Source organism: Cardiocondyla obscurior, linkage group LG10, assembly GCF_019399895.1.
Source record: "Cardiocondyla obscurior isolate alpha-2009 linkage group LG10, Cobs3.1, whole genome shotgun sequence".
Classification (NCBI taxonomy): domain Eukaryota; kingdom Metazoa; phylum Arthropoda; class Insecta; order Hymenoptera; family Formicidae; genus Cardiocondyla; species Cardiocondyla obscurior.
In genome coordinates, this window is record NC_091873.1 from 2,064,668 (window position 1) to 2,082,764 (window position 18,097).

General features: G+C 44.5%; 1 protein-coding gene across 2 annotated transcripts in view; it reads right to left on the reverse strand.

The window, feature by feature from the left end:
- Window positions 1-11,174: 11,174 nt before the first annotated feature.
- The window catches only part of LOC139106288 (uncharacterized), an 87,646-nt gene continuing 80,723 nt past the window's right edge, over window positions 11,175-18,097 (reverse strand). The window contains exons 4-7 of one of the 2 annotated variants that reach the window (XM_070662914.1): window positions 13,808-14,049; window positions 13,453-13,585; window positions 12,931-13,155; window positions 11,175-12,873 (exon numbers count right to left, since the gene is read on the reverse strand). In XM_070662914.1, the coding sequence (XP_070519015.1) occupies window positions 12,386-12,873; window positions 12,931-13,155; window positions 13,453-13,585; window positions 13,808-14,049 (1,088 nt within the window). In that variant the 3' untranslated portion in view covers window positions 11,175-12,385. Of the gene's footprint in view, window positions 13,156-13,452; window positions 13,586-13,807; window positions 14,050-18,097 lie in introns of both variants that reach the window. The other variant, XM_070662913.1, reaches the window with a different exon arrangement.

Below are 18,097 nucleotides of genomic sequence, written 5' to 3' on the forward strand. Positions count from 1 at the left end.
CAGCGCGGCGTTCATAAAACGGCCGTAAAACGCTAAACGGCTGTAAAGCTGCTCTGAAACGCGCCCTGAAACGCGCCCCGACGTTGTTCGGACCGTTGTTGCCGCCGTTGTTGTTGCCGTGTTGTTGTGGGAGCAACGCGAAACCCGCTCCTCCGCGATCCGCCTGGATAGAGACACGCACCTTCGACGTTAAATCACTCGGTAACCACGCCCTATCTTCCTTTGCCACCCTACCTTCTCGCCGCTCGCGGATCCTTCGAGACGCGTTCCACGAAACGCTTGTGACAGGAGGTAGAGATTTAAGAAGATTCAATCTTTCTCTTCCCGCGAACATTGTAAACCCGGTGATTTTCTTGACCCGAGAACCATTAAGCTACCTTCAATTAAAATTAATATGCTATTAAAATTAATTTAAAAAGAAAATTTATTCAACTTTTGTTTTTCTCTCGGAATTATAAATAATAAAAAAAAAATTACTTATTTATTAATCGGTTCTTTCAAATCTTTGTCCGTCTATCCGCGACTTAAGACAATTATAATCTCGGGTGTTGAAACTTTCAAAGAGTTGATCGATCCTTTAGATAAGCCAGTCGTTTTATTTTATAACAAATGAGCCCGCATTTATTTTCGCACCTTTATTAGCCGGTCGCGCCTCGCGTGCCGGCACAGCGCTCGTCACGAGGAAAGCACGAAGATGAATCGTGATAACTATCGCCTAGCACCCTTATCAGTCCCCGCGGCCAATCTATCGTCCCCTCGCGTATACGGGGACTCGCACGCCGATATTGAAATTTAATTCACGCGAACTTAAATCCCGCGTGTCAGCTCGTGATTAAAACCTCTCTTTCTCCTTTTAAATTGTTAATTGCGAGACGACTTCCGACAGAGGCTGCAAGGCTGGTTGCCGGCGATTTCCCGCCGGTGATTCCGCGCGATGCAGAAATTATCACTGAATTATCGTCTCGATCGATCGCAAGGTGATTGCTACTGTCGCGGCAGCAATTTGCTAAATCGCGAAAGAGAGCAAGACGCGCGGTGGTTCCACAGAGTGTGTAACGTCGCCGATCCAAGGGCGCGATCTTCTTCTCTGTCTCTCGGGGGTTCGTATCTCGCGTTCGTGGCGCGCGTTAAACTGAAATGGCGGGCAGTTTCCCTTCAAATAACAGCGGCGATTATAATTACGTGACTAGACGACGCTAGTTACGCGCCGCATTTATATAATTAGCGGGTAATAGCCGCCGCGCTAGCCGGCGACCGTGGATGCATAATAGACGAGCGCTCATAAATGCGAGCCGCCGCCGGCTGCATACATGCACGACATTAAATGAATATCCGCTAAATTAATAAAGACAAGAGTCCAGTCCTGTTCCGCGAAAAGCCCTCTAACGCCCATCGCGTATATTTAAATAGCGAGATAATCGTCGTGGAAAAAGCAAGAGCCGTTATTTCGTATACGCGGTAGCGCTCTGTGATCTCGCACGGATCTGTTGCTATTAAGACGGCCGGGCGTCGAAGGCGCTCTGGATTGTACCCCCGGAATTGCTCTTCGGATCGTTCGAGGGCCCCTCTTTCAATTCGCGAGCCCCCCCCTTCTCCCCCTTCGTCTTCCTGGCCTGTCAGCACGTCAGATCGTCGCCGAAAAAAATTCCAGGATCCTCATATCCATAGATTTGGAGCGGCGAATATTGTTTGGCAGGCCTTTACCTTGACGGCTGGAATAACAGGTTCTTCTGCGAGCGGAATGGGAGTCGGCCACGAGTTAACAGTTATATACCCGCTCGCCTGTCACGCGGGCAACTCGACGTCGATCATTTTATGTCACGAACTTCCTTCGTTCGTTCTATACCGGTGTTACGTGACCGATAGATATTAAGTAGCTAATAAGACGGCGAATACCGGCTTATTAGCGCTAATCATGCGTGTTTCCTCTGTCGAGGAACCGGCACCGTTAGCGGCGAGTCCGCGTCGGCTATTGAAACGCGAGATCGCGGTGTTTATCCCTCGCCGAGGAAATACACAGCCGCATTTAATAGAAACATCAACTGCCCGAGATAACGATTGCGCGATGGACAAGGCGTCGTTGCGAATTTAACTGAATAGCCGGATCGATACCACGTCGCTTCTTACAAACTTTCACAATGATCTTTAATTTATCGGACACGCGAAAGCTCATTTTTGCAATTACGTTTCAATATATAGACATTCCCATATTAAAAGATAAATATTCCGAAAATTGAATAGACGAATCAACGTTTCAGATTACCGATAAATACATACTTATCGCTCAACTAAGCGTACACGGATTCGTTAATCTTCATCTTTCTCTTAAACTTTCACTTTTCTATATTTTTTTATTAATACATTTTTTTTTTAACAGAGGATTAATTAAACCTTTCGCGTAATTACGCTCGCCGCGAGGCTAATCAAGCGCGCCGCGACACCTTGAATTACAATCGGGACGAATCCGCAACCGCGCAATCACCGCGGCTCAGTGACTCATCGGCTTTTCTGGCGTGGGTGCATTTCCTCCAGGTGGTGTTTGTCCCCTCTCGTCTCTCCGTCCTCTCTCGCTCTCTGAAAGAGAGAAAAAAGAGAGAGAAAGAGAGAGAAAGAAAGCGGAGATATCGGCCCGATGAAGACGTTGTAAAACGAATACGCGCTCTGCGTCTCGGTTCTCACACCTCGAAGACGATGCGGCGCGCGGTCAAAGGCCCGCGGGGGGTAAGGCCGTCGGACCGTGGGGCTAATTGATACGTAAGATTACGTTCCCCGGCCTGTCCTTCCACCCTGCCCTTCCCCGCTCTCACCTTTTCCGCGCCCCCGTTCCCTCAGCCCTCGGTGGGATGATTGGTTGTCAGACCAGGGACCGGTCACTAAATTCCTCGAGTTCGGCTCGTTTCCGAGCCGCGCGATTCCTGCCGCACCGCCACGGCCGCGGCAACACGAACTTTTAAATAACACCCTCCGGCGACTTTCATGGGAAACGGCCGCCGTCGCGCCGTAACCGAGCCCTGCGAGCCGCGAGCGGGTCCGTGCTCGCGAATTCGACGGCGAGCTGTCATTCGCATTTGCACGGCGCGTTAAAGGATGTCCGCGCGCGAGGGATATTCGACGGCACGGTGATAAACTTTAAAATTAATTTCGTTTGGAAAGTATAATTTATTAAAGATTGTAATAAACTGCGAAACTTGTATTTTTTTTAATAGACACCGATGTCGTATAAGTTACACATTTATTTTAAATTTAATTCATGAATATTGCATTTATTTTTCTTGAAATCCGACAGCGGAGTTTATTGACAAACGCACAGTTTCCAAGGCATATTTCGTTTCCCATCAAGAACCGGTACATCCAATTAGTAAACCATGTAAAATCTGTTCGAAACGTAACAAAAGGAACGAAACGAAATGGGGACGCGAGCGTGACTTAATGGTTTTACATGTCTCGAAATATTTCACGTGCTCTTGTCAACCACTGATAAAAAATAAATTTAAAAAAAAAACTAAAAACTGCATTCATGTTTATATTTAACATTTATCACTTTTAAGTTTTATAAATGACGTGAATAAAGACTGCTCTCTAATAAAAAAAAAAGAACTACAATTTTTTTTTTTGTAGTTTGTAATTAGGGTCTCTCAAAAAATAGTGCGCGCGTAACGCGCGCATGGTTTTTTCTAGTAATATAAATTTAATATCACGAGAATATAATTTAATTAATTATGATTGCATTTTTATTTGCGTCGTCCATCAATTTTAAGAGGCTTCCGAATAATATTAAGAATACAGGCTTGCTGCGTAGACCCGATACAATCGATTCCATAAAAACGAATAGGTTGACGGCCGGTAATCCTTTTTTCTTCTCCTCCTCCCTCGTAGAACCGACGTGGTCTGATACAAGCGGAAAGATGACGCGACTAGGTGAATTAGGCCTCACGGACCCCCCGTGGTCATCTTCCAGAGAAGTGTTAAGTAATATATTACGTGAGTAACACCTGGAACCGCGCGCGGACGACCGCACAAAAGCATGCCTCCCTTCGGCCGAGGCGATCGTGACTCGTTAACACCCTCCGACGCAACCACCGACGTTAACCCTCACCCCCGCGGAGATCGTCCAGCGAGATTGGAGCCCGTCGTTCCTGCCCTTTTTTAATAGATCCAGCAAAACTGATTCGTTCGGATTAAACGCCGCGGCTCCTTATCGAGGAATTTATTTCTTTTTATGTTACGCCTCAACGGGCGTTCGTCTGAGGCATTTTATTTAACTCGTAGGAAAGTACCTTCTCTACTTCATTTTCTTCTTTTTTTTTTTTCAATTTTTACTTGAAATTGAGGAGCTATGAATTGCGGTTTATGAATCGAGGTTTATTTTTGAAAATTAATCAAAGTAGCCGGAGGAGGGAGCCGGGAGGATGTCGAAAAGTTATATGACGTGGTCTGGTGGTGTACTTAAAAAAATTCGCACGTACGTTCAATTAGCCGTATCGTTCATGCTCGCGATTTCGTAGGGATCTAGACCGTCGAAACCTACATCGGAACCTTGGGAGCCGCGGGGACCCGCCGCGTTAGTGCAGTAGGGGGGCGACATAGCTTACAGAAGAGGAGGCGCGGGCTCGTGGAGGGGCGCGGAAAGTGTCGGGCAATACTTTCCAGGTCGTCCGTCGCGCCGCTTGACGTCTTAATGCACGTCGAGAATAATCTCACCGCCAATTTATTACACTCTTTCTCATTTCTTTTCCGGACCTTTCGCCCCGCGTCCGCGGCGCACCTACCGGACCCTTCCTTTTGTGCCCTCTCCGGCGAGAAGAGAGCGAGCGGGCCCTTCTCTCCGTCCGTCGCGCCGCTCACCTCGGCCCTCCGCCTCTTTCCCCCCGTCGCTCTTTCTCTGCTCTGAGAGCCGCCTGCGCGAGCACGGCACCGCTCGCACCTAATAGAATACATAATTTGAATTTTTGAGCTACACGACGGGAAAGGGGACGAGGGATGCGCGGGGTCGGCGAAGGACAGACGCGCCGCGCGATAAATTTATGAACTTTATGGGGATTTGGGGGAGCCGCCGGAGCGCGGGGATTACGGCACACCGATATCTCGATCTGTGCCGTACCGGATCTTCTCTTTCTTCCCGGTGCGGAGGATCTGCTTTCTACGCGGCACCCTCAAAATAATCCCCGGCGATGGCGATCGTTTATGCGGGTGACATAATTAGAGGATCAGACAGCCCGGGATCGACGCCACCGGTCCGCAGGGAAAGAGAAACTGACGGCGAGCAGATCGAAGCCCGAGATGCAGCTTCGCCGCGAGGAATCAGGCGCGCGTAGCAAGAAGAAACGCGAAAAGAGAAAAGAAGAAGACGAGAGAAAGGGACGTTTTTTTTTAATGCATATAAGGGCTCTCTCGCAACTGGACGGCTATTTATCAGACCGCGAATTGCGCGATCCCGAGGAGATCGGCGCAATGCCCGACTTTCGGGACGTCGTCGTCCTAATTTCGACTCGTCAGCGGGATCCAACAAAGCGTGAAGAAGTCGTCGGGGGCAAGGTGGTCCTCTTTTCTCCCTCGTCTCCCCCGAAGACGAAAGACTCAGTAAATCTCGCGCTCGTATAATAATTTAATAACGGGCTCGCACAGGTATGCGCGACCCACACCTTATTTAGGCGACAGGCTAGGTTGCCTCTTATGTTCATAAATAATCGTTCTCGGATTAAGGAGAAGCGGCACTCGTGGAATCCGTGTATTAGGCCCGGAAACTTGGCACCGGCTTTGAGAGCCCGCCTCGAGAAAGGATTCGTAATGAAGCCGCGCGTCCGCGGCTCGAGTAACCCTGGCTACTTTTTTTAGCGTCTCTCGATGTCTGCTTTTCTCATCTTTGGCTCTTATACGCGTTGTAATTTTTGGTAGTTATACTTTGATAAAACGTACAATTAAATAGCACGTTGGATGGACGAGCGTGTGTCCCTCGTGGCAATTCGCGGAATTGTTCGAGGTGCTTAAGGGACACGCAAATCTAATATCTTTATTAATCTTGTTAATATATTTAATTTTTGTAATTAAATTACACATTTTTATTTAAGTAACGGAATAACTTCATGTCTCTTGCACCTTCTATTTCAGTTTGCGAATTTATCAATTGTTCTAATCAATTTAAGGGTGGGTATAAAAATGACTGGCGAAACATTTTCGAAAGACACAATTACGAAAAGTACAACTTTATGAAAAAAAATTAAAAAATAAAAAAAAAGATGTTAACGTTAATTCGAACATCACATCACGTGCCTTCGGCAATCTTTATTGTGACAATAATTTAATTTCGGACCATGGACTTCTGGCTTTGCTCGTAAATACGGCGATTATCGTTTGCGCTTATTAAATCCGTCTAAGTCCGATCTTTCTCCCTTTTTCGTTGTCTCTCTCTCTCTCTCTTTTTCTCTCCTCTCCGCCCTCTTTGTACCCATCCATGTCCTCGGGCCCGCGGACCAGGTTCTCCCTTCCCTCCGCCGTTGGCTCGTTCAACGACGCGGCGGTTCTCCAATCACCGGCACGGATGCGGAGGAACGCTCGCGGTCCCTCTCGTTCCCCCTTGAATCCCACCGATGCTAATTTCACGGGGCTCGCGAAGCCTATTGCTTCGGCAGCAACGTGGCAGCAGAACGGCTCGTTCCCCCCTCGCGGCGGCTTCACTGATGATGACGAGATGATCACTTAATTTGGCCAACAGCTGCCGCGCTCCTTCACCCCCTTCTTCATCTCGTTTCTACTCGCACTCCCCACCGTCTTCGCCGACGTCTCTTCTTTCCTTCTTGCCCGTTCGTTTTCTCCACCGGCTCGTCTCAAGCGATCCGAAGGGCCGGTCCCTTGAAAGAGACACTCGTACGCGACGAAAAAATACCGCGTTTGTATCGCAGCGGTTACGCATCGGCAATAATTAGACGCATCGCCGTGTAATTAGCCCGAAAGGAGAAGAGGGTTGAAAACGGATAGCCATGCGAAATGATAATAATAAAAAAGAGAAACATATTCGCGATTGTTCCCGCATCTTCTCGGCATTCTATTTTTTAATACATTTCTTTCTGCGCGCACCGTTCTTCAAATCGATTCGTAGCCTTTGCGCATAAATCAGTATTATTGAAATCGATCCGCGACGTTTCTTCCTTCGCTTTCTCTTCGATATTTTTCGCATAATATTATTTCGCGTATATACTCTGCGTGAATCGGAATAACTTGAAAGCACGCGGAAGAGCGGCCGTTATCGCGGGCCGATGTCGCGATTTATATTCGCCGTCGACGCCGGTCGTTCGTCTCCGACGTAAGTTTCGCGCCGGCGGAGTTTTTTTCCGCGGCGGCGAAGCCGCAGCGATACGTTTTCCAGCGGAAGCTGGCGTTGAAACAATGAACCGACCAACCGGCGTGCTCCCTGCAAATCTCCAGACTTAGCGCCCCCATTGTCACCCTCCGCCCTCCCTCCCTTTTCCCGGACAGCCCTTTCCCGCGCTTCCCTGTCTCCCCCGCCGTCAACCACCCCGTCGCGATCCCTGCGAGCGAAGGGTGCTTCACGGATTTAGACAGCCCGGGTCGCCATGGTAACCGTGGCGAACGCCGGCCTCTCGAACTTGTTCCGCGCGCACGAACCGGAACGCGTGTTTTCGCGCCGCAAACGGCCGATACGAGCGATCGTTCCGCGCCGCGCCAAATCCCCCGTAAAAAGTTCGCTCCGTACTGCGCGCCGGTCATTGAATACAGATTAAAGTGCCAATTGCGCCACGGCAACCCTGAGCCCGACGTATTTTGCGAGAAGAATCAGACGGACGAATCGCTGTACCGAGATTTAGAATCTAAGCACGAGAGCGAGAGAAAAGAGAGAGGAAAAAAAAAGTCAGTGGGAGTGACGAGAATTCTCGCTCAAGTTAAATTCACGTTGAAATTAATAGACTTTTAGTAAATTGAACGTTTTAATTATGTCAGTGGTCCGGTTAACGTTTTATTTTTGCATCTACGAAGCTTAGGAAGTTTCAGATTTTGAATCTACCGTTTGTTTTAAAATTTTAACATTCTCGCGTTTTTGTTATTTTTCTTTTCGATTTTTAGGTTCCTAGATATTTTAGCTTTTCTAAATCTTATGATTTTTTTTTAACCGAAGAAGTTTGAGCTCGATTGGCTTCCGGCATTCTTCGGATCCACACTCTTTGAGTCCTTATTTAGTTTCTTATAATCTTTGAAACTTCGTTCGCGTTTGTTCGGCCCCTTAAACTTTCTATTCGAGCCGAGGAGGAATCGAAAGCGGTCTCGCAATAATTTTGAGATGCCTTTTCTCGATTGAAATAATAATTCTCGCCGTCGAATTTTGTCACCGTCGCGACGGAGCGTCGTATTTCATTCGGTGACGTCGGCGTCGTATATTTCAGCCGACGGCCGTGCCAGATTTATCGTTTTAATTTCTGACACGGGATTGAAGTGGGAAGAAAGAGCAAAGATATCGCGGGTACTCGGGGGATTCTTTTCCTTGGAGAACGTGAAACAAAGTAGCGGCGAGGTGCATTCATCGCGAGTTATTAAGCAGGGTAGAAAAGATTGACGAAAAAGAAACCGGGAGATAAAGTCGCTCAATCATTATATTCGCTTGTAACAAATGGCTAAAGATTAAATCGCTCCACGCAATAAATTCTCAATCATTGATATTATCAATTAATTCATTATTATTTTTATAATTGTTGCGCATTAATCTAATTTAAAGATTAAGAGATTTTTTTTATTTTTAATTTCTTTCTTTCTTTTTTTTAATGAAGAAAATCACAAAATTTGTGACATTGCTGTTTCTAGACAATAATAAATACGTTAATAAGCCGCATTGCTAAAAACAGCTAATTATTATTATCAGCGGATATTTATAAGCTCGGGCAATCTGCGTAAGTCTCGAAGCCGACGTGATATTCACTCTTATCGAGAACTGGAAGGGGCATATTATGTATTAAATTATGGCCAGCCGGAGGCCGGCCATGGTGATACCGATGTAGCGGATGGGGATGGCAGGAGGCGAGACAAACCCTGTCTCGCGAAATTAACCCTCGGGATCGTTGCTGCTTCCAAAGGATAATTTCATTTGGCAGCGAGTCCTGTCCGCCTGCGGGCTGTCTGGTTGCCATTTTCTCTCTTTCTCTCTCTCTTGCTTTCCAGGCTTTCTTCTTTATCTCCCGCGAAATTTATTCCCGTCGCAATTTCCGCTCCTACGCCATTCCGCGAAGTAAACTGACGCTTCGGTACAAAACGTAAGCTAATGAAATTTATTTGACAATTCTTGGATTTCGGGAGAAGTCCAACTTTTCCCTCTTCGAGGGTGACAGCCGAGGCTTGCCTTCGGTAGAAGCGATGCGACGGGCTTACGAGCTTTCACGGGCGTGATAAACCGCCGAAGCCCCGGACGGGGGTGGACTACGACGGTGGCTACGGGTCAAAACGGGACAAGGGTGAAGGGGAAAAAAAAATAAGGTCCGCGCCTTCCCACGAGAACGGTCAAGAGAATAGCGTGAAAGCGTCTCCATTTGCGGAACGGAGTCCGATTTTTTCCAAGTCCATCTTCCGAGCTTTATCCTCGGGGGTTATTCACCCCTTAGATTTCACCCCATGTCTGTGACTTTCGCGCGGAAGAAGAACCACGAGTATTCCGATTGGCGCTCCTCGAACACGCAAAAAGCCCCGACGTTCTTCACCGGACGATCACTCGGAAAGAATTGCGCGAGCGATCGTAGATTTTCCTGATGCGGTTTCCGGTGACGTTTAACACCACCTTTTATTGTCATTCCGAGCGTGAGCGTGTAACAAAATGTTCCCGACTAGAAATTAAATTTTTATTGTTATACGTGTTCAGTGCTTTACACTTTTTGGCAAATACGAAATTTACTGCACTTTATTAAATATGTAAAATACGTGGATGCTTCCTTCTTCAGAAAAAAAAAAAAGAAAAATCTTAGAAAATTTAATCTCAAAATTACCGAGAATTTTTTAATCCCTTCATCTATGTTATTTTGTTTCGGATTTTTCAGTGCGACACGTCACGCCGCACAATTTTTATCTTACTTTATATCCACGCTTTATTCCATGGTTATATGAAATGAGACATAAATGAGACGAAATAAGTTACGGCAATAAATGTTGTAGTGCCATAATGAAACAAAATCTTGGCTTGCATCTCTTTCTCGCGGGCATGCAATAACGATCTCTTCCCCTGAGGGGGTGAGCCACCCTCTCTCGTACCTGTAACATCAATTAAAATTCTCGTGGTCGATGCGCTGCTGTTTCGCGCGATCCGACGTTTTTAATTGGATTAGAGTGAGACGGCTAGAGCGGCCGAGGGGGAAGGTGGCTCGTTTCGAGGGTGCGAGATTGCGGGAAGGGGTTGCCGGGGATATTTCGGAGCGAGGGGCCGGCGGACCGGGCGGGGTGGCAAGGTAAATGACAGAGATGAGCGGCTCTGTGTTTCCCTTTTTGAACCGATTGCCACCGATGTCGCTAGAAGGGAAGCTTCGCCGGAAATGAGGAAATTAACTTTTCCATCGCGGTTTAATTCGGCTCCATTGAAAATTTTATGCCGCGTTTGAAAAATCGCCGGATCATGCCGACGGCGTGGCATTGCTCGCCACGGTATCTGCAAGCTCGAAGTCATCGCTCGCAACGTCCGATACATACGTTTCGCGGATAATATCAAAAGTTGAGCGCGGCTTTTCATTTCGGTTTTCTCAAAATGCGCTACGATTAAACCAAGCGTTCTCGTCGTTGCGCGTCCGCATCTACATTCGCAACACGCTGTATTAATTATGTATTCAATAAATTTTAAACGCATTGAAATGAATTCAAATTGCAGATTAATATTAAACGGCGTGCGCTAATTGGCCGGCCAATTATGCGGCGTTAATTAAACATTAGAAGCAGCGGATGCTGACGCGAACACGTTCGCCATCTGTTCGATCTCTTTTTAAGGTAAACTGGGGCTGCACGTTAGAGCTATGCCATCTTTGAATTAAAACTGCAGATGCAGTTGCATTAAATTTTCTATGTTACTATTAGTCGATTTCTTACCTTTATATTTCACCAACTTAATTAGTTTACTAGTTGACAATTTATTAAATTTTAAAATAATTTAATTGTAAAAACCAACTAATACTTTTAAAAAAATTACATGAATATAGTTGTGCTTGTATCATGATAAATTAATAATACATTGCTAGTTTCGTCTTTGATTATACATTATTTAGATATTAATTACTTTATAAGGGAAAAATATGTGAAAAAAAAAATTAAAAAAAGTAAAAGAGGACGAGTGAAAGGAGCAGTGTTTTTGGAAAACGAATATTTTATTACACTCATCTACGATCGTTACATATCATATTCATGTATGTATTATTCTTTTTTATGGGCGCATAAAACATTTGTCGTTTATTCTAATTGTAGATTTCGAAATTAGTAAGGTTGAATTAAAAAGAAAACGCTTTCCAGTAATTATAGCGTGATTTACGAAAACGCTTTTATTGCTGATATGTCCTCGGTTAATGATACAATTAGAGCGCGTACGCTACTAAAAGAAATATCGGAGAAATCCTCGATCATAAATCATTGCACTTGATTAATCGGTATTTTTATGGGTGCTCGTTGTTAAATAAAATTGCGAAAGTTACGCCCGACTTATCTCGATTACATCAACCACCAATTATATTACAACATATTGACTATATTTAATATTTCATCTTACAGCTTTGTTCGATTGGTTATGCAGCTGAAACGCGATTACGATGTCGAGTTAAAGTTAAAGTCTTAACAGCGAATGACGGACATTACTTAACTTCTTCATTTATGTAAAATGATGAGGAAGTAATCTGAATTGTTTTATATTTTCATCATTTTTATCTGTCAGTCAATTTATTTAACAACATTGACTGCTCGCAATGTTAGATTATGTAAAATTACGTTTACAAATTGTTTTTTTTTCTTTCTTTTTCTATTTTTTTTAACAAATTGTACTTTTAATAATTCTACTACCTAACTATTTCGGTATTCGCTTTAAATTAACGCATTATCACGGCGTTTTCATTTTGGGCGTCCTCTTGGCGTCATCCGAGAGCCTTATAGGAACCTGTAACGTTGCTAGTCGATAAGAGTGCATGTTTTATTGATGTAACAAATACTGGCAGTTGTCGGCAGTTGTCGGCAGCAGGGTGGCAGAGATCTGTAGCTGGTAAAAAATCTTTTTTTTCCCTTACTTTTTTTCTTTCTTTTTTTTCTTTTTTGTATAGAATCAGTAATGAATAGCCTCCAACCCAAATTGAAAGTTGTATCCGGGTTCCGGTTACAGCGGGGTGTCCTCTTCTGGGAGTTACCTCGGGGTTGGAGGTGGAGGTGGTGGTCATACAGCACTCCCGGTGTAAAAGCTTGCCTTGCCAGCTAATCCGGACGCTCTCTTCCTTTTCTCGCATTCCATCGTGCTAAAAGTGTTCTGAGCAATCTGCGACTTCCGCTTCGGGTTCTGCAGAGTCATGCTACGCTGACTCGAATTTGAGCTGGAGCTGGTGCCGGGCTCCGACACTTTGAGAATGCCCGAGTGTATTGTACCAAAGTTCTGATATATGTACTGCGACTGAATTGCCGACACCGAGGTGTTCTGGTTCTTCAGTGTAATTGGGACGGTTTGCCCGGCCAGACTATTGAATCTAGTATCGTAACCGAACGGGGTATCTAATAGAGACTCATTTTTGTCGACGTAGCCGCTCAATCTAGAATCGAGGAGACCCTCCTTGTCAGCAAAACCGCTTAATCTGGAATCTACGATGTTCTGATCGGCGCTTCTCGCGGAGAACTCGGTGTACCGCTGCTCCTGGTCGGGTTCCTTGTTATCTGTAAAGGCGATCATATTTTGCCTGGAATCGGCCAGAATCCGAGAATCGATAAAACCTTCTTTATCCGTGAAGCCGCTCAGTCGAGAGTCTATGACGGTTCCCTCGGACTTGTCGAAGTTGTTGTATCGCGGGTCTACGTTTTTGCCTTCCGGATAGACCGGCAATACGTGAGACAGGTCTGCCTTATCGACGTAACTGATGGCCTGTGGATTCGAGGCGCAGATATCTGGCGCGGATTTGCAGAGCAATGAAGTTCCTTCTTCGGCTATTTTTTGAGGCGCTAGGACACAGAAGTGTAGACTTATTTTCCTCCGGGGCACGAGAAATCACGCTTAATATTTTACAGGGTGTCCCGCAGCAGCTGGCGGAATTTTTTTAGATTTTTATTATTATTTTATTATTTTTTTTTTTTAGATTATCGGGATTTTCTTGGATCTCAGGATCTTAGGCATATTCTTCGACCGTAGAATCTCTACGGGCAATGGATCCGTCGACCTTTGCAATTACATAAACACGGTGTGTCGCATCGTCACACACACATACGCGGGACACCCTCTTTAGCGATAACTTCACCCACTTTTGGCTGGCTGACCGAAAGGTCGGGTCTGCGGCGGCCCCGGCGATTTCTGATGCGCCCTCACAAGATACTCCGAACTGAATCCTCTCTGCTCCCTCAGCTTTCGTTCAGCGCCCGGAACCATAACTCTCACCTAAAAGAAAAAAAAAGAAAAAATAACAGCATAAACATTCTCTTAACAACTAACACGAAAAACGACCGCGAAACACACACGTCGATAAAGCTAGGAATCTACTTCTGCGATTTCAGCCAGATGTTGCTTCGCGTTTTAACTGGCTCTAATGCGCGAAAGTGGATTCCTAACTAAAACCGCGCGAGCGGCGATCTAGCAAGGGTAGTTTTAATCGGCATTCACCATCTCCTCGACCGTGGAGAACCGCGCCATGTAACCGGACATCGTTAAAACGGCCGCCACTTCTGCGAGCATCAGTGCTAATCCCGAGAGCTGTAGGCACCAGCCGTAATGGTACTGAGGTAGACCGTTATCGTCCATTTGCATGCCGGCCGTTGACGGCAAACTGTATTTCCCCGGTAATTCCAGTGATGCGTCTGACAATGCTGACGCCAGAACTATCAAACCGCCGCCCAAGGAAAGTCCTGAAACAGTCGTATAAACGTAAGTCGTTTTGCAAACTGCAAGTGAATCGTTGAATTAAATAATATTTTTTTTTTTGTATATATAAAAATAATTGAGTAACAAAACGAAACGAAAGAAACTTATTACAAAGTGGGTTTTCTATTTCATTCATTTAAAGTACACTTTAACGACGCCTGTGCCATTTCTCGTGCGACGCTCTCAATTATGAGTAGTTTCACTTCGCTTATAACGTGGAGTTGAAGCGCTACTACTACGCTGAAGCGCAACTACCGGGGGCGGGATAAAATTGCCAAACTGGCAAGTAAGACGTGACCGCGGGACATGTTCGGGGATTCGGAGCGTACGCGCTATATCACGACAATAGTCGCTGCGCGCATCTCGAATATCCGCGGTTAAGAACGCAATAACGGAACGGCTTACCTCTCGTCATAACGCAGCCGTCTGCGTCGTCGGGATCGACCATCGCCCGTCGGTCTCTCATGCAAATTTTTATATATTTATTTCTTTTTTTTCCCCCCTACATTTACCGACTCACGAGAGGAAGAGTCGAGTTGAAATTTCGACGGGATTAGGGATTTAAAATCTAATCAGCGGCGCGTGTTACATTAATTGACTGGCGCATCAATTGCAGCGCCGGTCGGAAAAGTGAGGAGAAACCCAATACGCTGTCAGTATCGATCACTACCACGAGGATAATCTAACGGTTATTGGGCACGTTTGTGCTGGTCACTGACTGTCGGCGGCACGTTAGATCAAGGGATCGAACGTTAAAGCGATCGGCAATTCGGAAGTTCCCGATTAATCATCAAAGTTGTCGGCCATAATTGACAAATATACGTCTAATGAATCTGTCGTAATTAATTAAATACGAGATTAAATATTAAAAATCAAAATATTCGTTCGCGTGTGCGAAGTAAGCAGTTACAATGAGAAAGATCGGGAATTGACTATCGATTACAAGTAACTTCCCTTCTAAAACTCGGCGGTCGTAGCCGGATATCGTTCAGCTCGATAAGCTATAAAGATTTCATTCCGGTCGCCATCGTCGTGGGAATCTCCTCGCATTTGTCGGGAAAACGACGCCGCTCATATTGCGAGGCGCCCACGGTTTACGGAAGGTACGGACGATCGAGTCATAATAAAAACGGGATTGGCGGTCCGCGAGAGACAGCTTACGGAACGGGGGAGAAGAAAATTGTCCCTTCGGTCTTTTTCGCTCGTCGCCGCAATACCGCGCCCAGCCGGATACCGAGACCTTACCCCTCCCGCCCACCGACAAAGGAACTTACCGATGATAAAATAATAATTTCGCCTGGGAATCAATTTATTTGCTACGAGAAACTTAATAGCCTCTGTATATCTTCCGTCGTTCGAGACGTCTCGGGATGATTTACGGTCCGGAATATCTGCAGCGTTATACGGACAACAAAAATTCAACGTGAGTGGATCTTACAGATTTACAAACTTTATTCCATTATTATCCGTCGTGTTTCATTTGCCCGCCGGGACGGGCCGAGGTGCTTTTAAACATCGGCCCGCCGACGGGAACCAAATTCAACGTGACAGCGTTTCATTACGAATCGCGTGAATATAGAAGTTCGCGGATATCCGCCGCGAATTTTCCGGATTTAATCGCAAAGGACGTGCATCTCGCGGTGATGGATTGCGTAAGTTTATCCCCGCTCGCGAATAAAGGATTAATTTTATTGCCGCAGCTGGTAATTCTCCGTGTACCTGTGTATACGGTTCTTGCAGTCAAATAATATCCAACTACGAGCGAATGCCGCGAATGCACCGGCGGAAACTTCCACCTCTGCCCTTGTTTCCGCGTTCGTCGACTAAATTGCAATTACTGCTAATTAATTGAGCAAAGGTTTGTCCTGGCTGCCGGCGGACAAAGCGAGACGCGATTGTGCCAATGAAGAAATTCCAAATCGCGCTGCTTGTAATTTTGCTGAGCTATACAAATCAAACGAAAGACGCTGACAATATCTAACATCGAGAAACTCGAGGCGAAGAAAACGTAGGAGGAAAAAGAAGAAAGAAAGAGAGAAGTTTTTCGTTTTGTAACACATTATTTTGTAAATTTCAATTAAAAGCGCTCGAAACAAAGAGGCGCGAAATTTCTGAAATTTTCGTATTTCACATCGGACGAAAAAGTCGCGAGATTTTCATAAATCAAAGCTAAAATTGTGTCATCTTATTTTTCGCAACAACTGCATTTAATTTTCTCCTTTTCTTTAATAAACCCAAAAGAGTTTTCGCGATTCGTTTAAACCGCGTATTTTATTGCCGTCACAATACAAAAACTCTACAGAGAATAAAATAACTCGCGCACTTTTTTTTTTAAATAAAAAAAAATAAAAAATAAAAATAAGCTTCGTGTTTCAAATACATAAATGTCGGATTTAATATGCAACAATAGTCTATTCGTGGCAAAATTATTTGAAATGAAAGAAATAAAATCCATCGGGCGCAAAATTATTTTATGAAGCGGTAAACGTTTCGTAACGCACAACACATATTAGTGCACCTTATTATTTGTTTCATTTTTATTTTATTTTGCGTATAGTACTTTGTTACGTGTGCCGTGCTATCATTCGACGCTTGGACCGATGGATTTCGTGTATCGTTGCAATACTACGCTTCGAAATGTAATCACCGGTGAATAATTAGTATCTATCAACCAGCGCGATTAATTGATTCAGCAATTAACGATTCATAAGCGTATCAAGGTGACGGTTGTTCGCCAAAATAGATATTTCGTGAAACGTTCGCATGGGTCGGAGCTAAAATTCGCGGCAACGATCATAAGAATTGGAAGTCAAACCCGATCGGCAGTTTTTCACGGGCAATAATTGTTTCTTTAAAAACACTTTATCTCAAATGCCATCTCGCATTGTGCTTTTAAATCCTCTGTCAGCTTCAGCGCAATTTGCTCGCCGATATTCTGACAGGCGCAGAGTAACGCTCATACATTCGTCATCCGCCGTTTATTCGAACGACGTGTTAGAATAATAAATATCAATCGAAAAATCTCTCGATTGCGATTATAAGAGCTTAAATAAAAAAAAAATATTTTGCAAAATATAAAATTATGTTAGCAAATTACTTGTCTCGGTAAGTACAATGGGTGAACAAAAAAAAAAAAAAAAAAAAGAGTTTAACGCTCGTGGATTTTCGCTAAATATTTATCATTCGAAGTGCTGCGATCTGAATTTTGTATTTGTATTTTACTGATCAATCCCGTTGTATAATAATAGTTATAACTCCGATGTTTTGCATTGTGCGGGAGCGGACGCCGTGTTATCTTTTATTTTAATCCGAGATAATGGAACTGCGAATATGGTTACCGTTAAATACAACATCTCACAGATGCATTATACACATATTAATAATACCGAAATAGGTAGGCTGCGGCAGATTAATGCAAATGTTTAAACCGGCTTGGAACATGCATGACCGTTCATTGATCTATTGTGCACACAAGAATACACACATTCAAAGCTCATAGAATAGAGGTAATTGTTATCGACGTATTATTGACCGGTTTAATTATTTACCAGTCTACCTTGGTGTCATATTACACAATTGCATATGCAGACTAATCGCAAAAAAAAAAAAAAAAAAAAAAAAAAGAAAATTGATTACAAGCCTCGTAAATTTTGCACGATGATAATGGGTCAGTTTTATTGTCGCGAATAAAAAAATATTACAACCTCGATGTTTCCGTACTGAAATTTTCAGACTTAATATTTCCGAGTGGAAATTGAGCCTAATCGTTATTTAATGACCAGCTAGCCAAGCCGTGGTTTATCTCGTGGCTGTCTAGCAAAACTGTTCAGCACTGAGCCAGAAGTAACGCTTAAAACGGCTCGTAACGGGCTAGAAAAACTAGATATCTATACGTTTTTCGCCGCGTACTAGTCTAGAGAAAAACGCATTTCGCCTCGATAAACTTTTATTATATAAACTTATATTACATAGATAATTCGCATATCTTTGTAGATTTAATTTTGTTATATACGTGATTTATCGAGTTTGCTA